Source organism: Alligator sinensis, unplaced genomic scaffold, assembly GCF_000455745.1.
Source record: "Alligator sinensis unplaced genomic scaffold, ASM45574v1 scaffold770_1, whole genome shotgun sequence".
NCBI classification, from domain to species: domain Eukaryota; kingdom Metazoa; phylum Chordata; order Crocodylia; family Alligatoridae; genus Alligator; species Alligator sinensis.
This window is the reverse complement of record NW_005843060.1, coordinates 381,492-389,165: the sequence shown is the minus strand read 5'-3', so window position 1 is coordinate 389,165 and position 7,674 is coordinate 381,492. Positions and strand designations below refer to the sequence as shown.

Below are 7,674 nucleotides of genomic sequence, written 5' to 3'. Positions count from 1 at the left end.
GAGTGCTAGAGAACACCCATGGACTGAAGAATGCATTGACATAAGTGTAAGGAGCAATTACAGCTGCACAAATGTGTTGTGTATCCAGGGCCCTGAGTGCTGCAGCATACCCTGGTCTGGGAGAGTGCTCAGCTTCCAGCCATGCATAATGCAGCAAGGCAGGACATGAGTTGGGCAATCCACTGAGCCCTCAGCCACATGTGAAGTAAAGGTGCAGCCTCCCCTGGGAGTCAACAGCCTCAGCCCTGCACAGAGCCAAGGCTGACCACTGCTCAGTGCTGGATTAGGAAGCACATTCTAATTGGGTAAAGCACAGACTGAGCACAGGCTGAGCAGGAAGCACACAAAAAGCCCCGAGTTTACAGCTGAGCATGGGCTTTGGTGCCTTATTGGAATGGGGCCTTAAAGAAAAAATGGAGCAGCTAAGCAGTGTGGGTAACATCAGGCCATAATGATAATAAGGGTGTGGACACCAGGTCTGAGCTGCTACATTCACTCGGCAGTCATAGCACCTCAGCATCCTCACCCAGGCTTTGTGGTGAGCCCTTCTCTGTGGAAACTTGCTAACACTGTAGCAGAAAAAAAGCCCTAGTCTATAAAGGCGCTACGAAGGGTCAGCATCTCAGATAAGCACAGACAGTGTTTCCTGTGGGGTTATCATCCAGCCAATCATCAGGCTCCTCTCAGCTCACATGGGGATTCATAGGCAGGAGCAGAACAGACGCACTTCTTTTTGTTCCAGTTCAGGATGCTCATGCCCTCTGTTTGCAAACCGCAGAGAGCAAGTAAAGGTACCAGGTCTGAATGCTTTGGATATGGGAAGGGAGGAGGGTACAGGGCAGCACATCCACCCTGGTAGGCAGGTGCTCTTGGGATAACAGCTTCTGCATCAGGGGACTGTGTTGCTCAAGAAAGAAACCTAGGTGATTTGGAAAAACAGTGTGGGAAAAGAAGGGTTCTGGGAAGGAAGGGAAAATGCTTGTCAGTATGTCTGCAGTGAATGCAAGGGGTGTCAGGGGCAGGGAGGAGGAAGCATGGAGCTGGACTGAGCTGGAAGAGGTTGTCACCAAGTAGTAGTTACTGGTCATTTTCTGGCAAGGAGGAGGCATCACAAACTGTGTGCTGGACTGACTCCATAGGGGCAGGTAAGATGCAACATGGGAGATTGGAGAAGAGAGTGATGAGAGTGGCTTTACATCCCAAAAGGGGGAAGAGGATTCTGATTCTTCCATTTTCCATGGAGTATGATGGTCCAGATGCCATGCTCATATTATGGCTCCACAGGTTCCAATAAAGCACTGCTGATTTATAGCTATGCACCTTGTTGAGGCCCAGAAGTTCTGTCTCTCTGGGTTCCCTCTGCACTGAGCACGCTCCAGCTCCTGGGCTCACCAGGCTGCACAGGCACCTGCCTTGCTGAAGTACAGTGTGTGCTCTGTCCTTGGGGATGCAAGGGCTCAACAAAGCTTTTCACCAACATTGTGCCTCCTTGCTGCACCATGGTGCCTGGTACAGAAACCTAGAGCCAGGCGCGTCTCATTAGCATTACTGGGCTCAGAGCATCCTCTGAGCTGCCCCTCTGGAACTTGGAAGTGAAGGAAGAGGAACCAGCATGACTGGACTATTTGAGGGCAGAATGGTTTGTGGGGTATAGGGCAGGAGTGAGGGGGAAGAGGAGAGGCAACCGGGGGAGTTTCTGGCCCTTTGCAAGGGAGGCTGCTCCTGTGCTGGATCCTGCATCATTTGTTGCAGAATTTGATAGCTTTGTAGAGAATGAGGCAGAAGCTCTCAGGTTCTGTGGGATGAAGCAGGAAAAGATTTTATTCAATCCCTGCCTTTATCACCATTTCTGGGTGATGCTGGACATGTCAAAAAACAGACCTTTATTTTTCTGTGGATCACTTACTACTTCATTGTTTTAGTGTCTGACTTCAGACCCTGTGGTATGATTTGCAGAAGTCTTGAGCACCTAGAGATACAATTGATGTGAGTGGGAATGAGGCTTTGAACAGACCAGGTGCTACAAAAAGAGAACTACTCTGCAAAGTTAGACCCCAGCTCCCTTGCACTGCACATGCAGAATTACTTTACGGTTTGTCCAGTTCTAGCTTTAATTTATGCCTCGCCGTTTCCTATATAGGGAATGTATGAAAGATAAATTGTGAAGATAAATTCACTAATGTCTGTAAGTCACCATGCTGTGTGAAGCACTGAGGTCTGTAAAGCATCTAAAAAGGATCTTCAGGTGCCTCCCTGAAATGTTTCAAGTAGCCTTTGGGATCTGGGCTAAGACACTACAATTGGAACCTCATGGCAAAGCCCCTGGGGAAATGATGAATTGTGTACTCAAGACCGGGTCCCAGTAGTGTGCAGCAGTTAGACACCCATGAATCTCATGGACTTTACAATGAAGTGTGTGAACAACACCTTTATGAACTAAACACTGTGCATCCCATGTGTTGGTTGAGGGAGGACTCTCCTGCTGGTGAAGGGGTAGTACAGGATGAGGTAATTGGATATTGCCTCATAACATATTTGAACAAGATGTGAATCCAAGTTGTACAGAGAAGCTTAATTCAGTGTCTCCTAACTTTGGAGTGGTTTTGTAACCTTTTGAATGTGATTTCTGTAACGTGATTACAGAATGTAGCATATTAGAAAGCTCAGCAGTATAGGTCCTTCCTATGGTTAGCAAAGTGCATGAGGATACTTTACAAAGCCATCAACTTCTTCTGAATGCAAGCTAAATGACGCAGCTTCCTAAAGCCTGGTTTATAATGTCTGTCTCTGTAGCACCGTTGGAAATGAGAGAGCACATGATAACCTACTCGGATCTGAAACTGGATTCTTCTAAACATGGAGACAAAGGTACGTATGGAATCAAATATCATTGTAGGAAAATAGGTGTGGGGAGGACCACGGGAGACCACTCCAATCAGACCACATGCTAAATAACTATTTACAATAATTTATCATTTACAATAATAACTGAGAGATTGACAAATTCAACATCCCATAAATAACAAACAAAATATTTTTCAATTAGCTCAATAATAATCTATACTGGCAGATAAAGCAAATACTTATCATATAACAAAAGCCATTAGGTTATCAACTTTAACACTCAGGCAACTTATAACAGGTCTATACACGTAATCAGCCAGGTCTCCACAAAATCACTCTGCCCGCAGCAAAGTAGCCCACTGTGGAGTGACTGCAGTGGCGCCCCGGGGAGCAGTGCTCACTCTGCCTCAGAAGAGGGGTGGCGATGCCGTCATCTGGACAGAAGATGGGGGTGCCTGTCAGGACCCCAGGTGTGGCTGCTCCAGAGACCAGGATTTCCTCCCTCTTCCAGTCTTTCCTGGATTCCTGTAACCAATCACACCATTCCCCAGACAGCTCCCCAAGGCAGCTCCCCTATGTTTGTCACCTGGAGTGCCCCTTCTCAGCTGTACTTTATTGATCTCTCTGCTGGAGCTCTCACAAAGCCACAGTTCCCTGCTACTTTCTTTAGCTCCCCCAGAGAACCTGCTCTAGCAACCCCTGCCCCTGTCCCTGTCCCTGTCCCCACTGTCAATGAATCCCTGCACCCAGGGAGCTAAAGAGTGGGGAGGGGAACCCAAGCCTGCAAACAGCCTGATTGAACTTGCAAGCTCTGAGTAAACCCTTCAGCACCTTTACAGTTACATCAACCACTTTTCTCTCATGAAAAATAGTTTCATAAAAATGAACAGGGGATGAGATTTCCTTTTGCCACAACTACCCTTCAGAATTCATGTTTTTTAAGATTTTAGCTCAGAGATCTTTTAGCTGAGGATCTTTGGCAACTTTCTGTATCAACCCCTTTCTTTTTCTCAGAAGTACATAGAACATTTTCATCATAGCTCAGCCCTTCTAGAGTAGGTACCAGACTGCTCTAAAGCTTCTGATTAAACTGACCACAAGAATCTGTTGTGTATAAGGTAATTGGCATCAGTGAAATGGTGTGATTAATGTGCTTAGTGTGCTTAATGACAGCCTCTGCTTTCTCAGGGTGCTTTCTAAGGATGCATAGTCAGTTTTATATTAGATTATCAGGATCTGGTTGAAGAGAACCACAGAATCCTTGGGGTGGAAGAGACACCCTACAATGGTCATCCCAAGTAGAGGCTTTCCCCCTCCAATTCTCATCTCCCAGCATGGGATAATAGACTACTTTAGGATCCTGCTTGACCCCTCCCACATTGTACTATCAGGTCTGCAAACCATGTGTGAACTCTGTTCCCATTTCCTCACCAGTCAGACAGAAGGAAATGACAACTTACTCTGAGCTGAAGTTTCAGAACCAGACTGAGCAGCAGAGAGGCCGAAGATTTCAGGAAGCAGGCAGCAGAGGCGCTGGAGGCAGCCCAAGCCCATCAAGGAGAAATAAAGGTAACCATGTCTGGTTTCTGAGCTGTCTTGGTCTTCTCACTTTCCTCTTATCTCAATAAGTATAAGATACATGTTGCACTCATGTTGTGCCCTTCATGCTAAATCCACCTGCCATGTGATGTGTACCCAATGCGACACCTCACCTGCTTCATCCTCTAGTGACTGTTTGGCGGCTTTTATCCACTTACTGCTCCTAGAATGCAAGTGCTCTGCTTCTTGCCACATGGTTCCTTCACAGCCAATAATCAAACTTCTGCCAAACATTTTCTGCTTTTTTTTTCCTTCGCCTGCTGGATGATTCAGGGTCCAGCCTTCCTCCACAAGCAATCAGTGCAATAATCTTACTTTTACTTTTCTCAACTGCTGAGATTTGTCAGCCATTAACTTAACTTCAGCACTTCAGACTTTTAAAACAGAGACAAATAAATATGGCACAACCTAAGACCCCTGTATCTTACCTTGTTACTCATATTCCTAAGACCCCTGTATCTCACCTTGTTACTCACTGTAGCTGGTTTGTTCCACCTTCCATTTAACCATCAATTCACCTCATTCACAGGACACAGATGTACACAGACTCACTTGCTGTTTTTTTTTCAGAAAATGGTTGACACAGTTAGGATGGCTACTTAACATAAGCAAATGGCTGGCTTAGCATACGCATTCATAAGCAAAATTTTCTTTATCTCCTAACGATAGCCAGGGGTTTGCATCCTGTTTCTTTTACTAATGAACTATATATCTTACAACACTACTATATTGTTGGGAAAATGTTGACTAAGTGTCTTTCAGTGTTACTTTTAACATGCCATTCTGCCTTGTGGTTAGCAGCTTGCTAGGCCACAGGTCATAGCCTTTTATCCAGTTGCAAATCTAATGCTCCCCAAGATCCAAATACTGTCACCCTAACACAAAGCATGACCATCCCCAACTATACCATCTGAGCTGACACGTTCTATAGCATAAACTGGTCACAGTACTTCAGATGTGGCTTCATCAATGCCAGATAGAAAGGAATAATGACTCCCTTTGATCTGCCTTGAGCACTCCTACTAATTCAGACCAGCGTGGTATTACCCTTCATTAAACCAGGTTCTACTGTTGGCTCATTTTCAGCTTATTATTCACTCTAAACACCACCCCCACCCTTCCTCCTCTCCCCCTGCCCATGTCCTTTTCTTCAGAGTTGTTGCTTAACCAGTCAGTCCTTAGCCTGCACCAGTGGATGGCATTGTTCCCTCCTAATCATAGGACTTTTCACTTCTTCTCATTAAACCTCTTAAGATTTATTTTGGATCAATCCTCCAATTTGTTGACATCTCTCTAAATTTTAGTCCTACCCTCAGCATGGCTGTTTCACAAAAAAATGATTGTGGTTAATGTATTTTTCTGTAAATTCCACTGTTTAAATTGTGTGGGAAAATGACATGTCACCTGATCAGGGAGCAGAAACAATAGGCAAAGCAGTGTAGGTTTAAAGTATATAGAACAAACCGTGGCTGAGTGGTCTGCAAATGAAGACTTTTTTGTCCCAGACATTTGACAGCATTAAGGAATATAGTGGTACTGCAGCATTTGGCAGCATGCTCTCAGACAGAAAAAGAAGACAACATTTACCAAATAAATTGTTCTTTGAAAAATACTTCCTCAGCTTTATTAATACAGGTGTCCCTTGAATTATGGGGTTATTTATATGCTAATTTGAACTTTGCGTTGAGCATCTTTAGACCCATAATTAGTTATACATGAGGTAAATTTGCTCTTATGCAGCCAGCATAGACATCTCCCTGCTCAAGCAGGTAACTCTATGTGGGGAGGGGAAAGGACCATGGCCCCACTCACCCCAGCCCATGTTGCAGCAGCCCGGGAAGCAGCCAGCACCAGCGGCCTGCAGCCGCTGGGCTGCACTATACTTCGTTTATCCCCACTCACCTCTGCCCCTGGGTTGCTCTGTGCCCTGGTGCAGACAGCTGTTGTTGGCTGTTCCCGGGACTGCTCCAACACAGACTGGGGTGAGCGCCATGCCCTGCGCTGCCTGGGGCTCCACTAGTCTGCACTCACCCCAGCACGTGCTGGACCGATCCCAGCAGCAGCCAGCACCAGCTGCTTGCACCAGGGCACAGAGCAGCCCAGGAGCAGAGGTGAGTGGGGACACCTGTCCCCACTCTCCTCTGCTCCTGGGCTGCGCTGTGACCTGGTCAGGCTGCTAGTGTGGGCTGCTCCCAGGGCTGCTGCAGCCAGGGCTGGGGTGAGTGTCGCTCTGTTCCCTCTGCTTTGCTGCCTTGTGCAAGCGTAGGAATGGCACCCCTCCCCCTCCCCCTTCCCTAGCCCCAGCCTCCCTCACCGCCATGGGAACCTATGCCTATTTGTTACATTGTAAAGTGGGTTCACTTTATGCAAATTCGATGTATGTGCCATTCTCCAGGAACGCATGTACTGCGTAAATCAAGGGAAACCTGTACATATTATCAAATGCTTTTACATCACTTGTCCTTTCCATATTATATTTTTATTTATCACTTGCATTGTTTTAGTAGGTAGGAATCCTAGTCATGGACCTGAGCCACATTAGTGTGATTATCCCTGTACAAACACAGAGCACAGAGACAGTCTGTGCCCCAAGAGGCTTATACCTATATGTGGCAGCACTAGGGTACAGACATAAAAGAACTTAATACAGGGTGAAGTGTCACTGGCTTCACTGCATATCACCTGCTCTTTGGTAGCTGACTGGCATTCAGCTAGGTACTGCTCTCTGTATATTTTGACTGTACAGTTAGCTTGTGTGACAGGAACCATTCTGCTTTCAATGGAGCTGCCTTTTGTGGGAGCTTCACTAGGACTTCTAAGTGACACCCAGTGCTTCTTTGTTCTACAACGAACCATGAGTGCCTGGTGCCTCCTGAAGTTCGGCAGGGGGTACCCGCAGAAGCGGCCGACAGTGGTGGCCCTGTCATGGGGGGCACCAGCCTCGCCGACAATATCACTGTCGGCCATCAGGAGGGACACCGGTCCCATCGGGGGGACGTGTGCACTCCCGTGCACCTCCTACCAGTCGCCTATGCACTGAACTGACCTGCTCCATGTTGTTTTCTACATTGAGCTGTGTGGCAGAGATGCCCCGTCGGTGCCCCTCTCCAGATATCTGTCTCAGCCAGCCTGAGAGGCTGCTGTTGAATCTCTCACAGCGGAGATCTCGCTCCTTGTCTGCAGACAAAAGCCTGGCGCCTGGGAGGCGATGCTCTGGTCACCTGGGCAAGG

The 7,674-nt window shown here is 47.0% G+C and overlaps 1 protein-coding gene across 1 annotated transcript in view; it reads left to right on the top strand.

Moving 5' to 3' along the window:
- The first annotated feature begins 737 nt into the window (after positions 1 to 737).
- The window catches only part of LOC102379567 (C-type lectin domain family 7 member A-like), a 23,645-nt gene continuing 16,708 nt past the window's right edge, over positions 738 to 7,674 (top strand). The window contains exons 1-3 of the mRNA XM_025193514.1: positions 738 to 791; positions 2,794 to 2,868; positions 4,279 to 4,413. Coding sequence (XP_025049299.1) covers positions 749 to 791; positions 2,794 to 2,868; positions 4,279 to 4,413 — 253 coding nt within the window. The 5' untranslated portion in view covers positions 738 to 748. The remainder of the gene's footprint in view (positions 792 to 2,793; positions 2,869 to 4,278; positions 4,414 to 7,674) is intronic.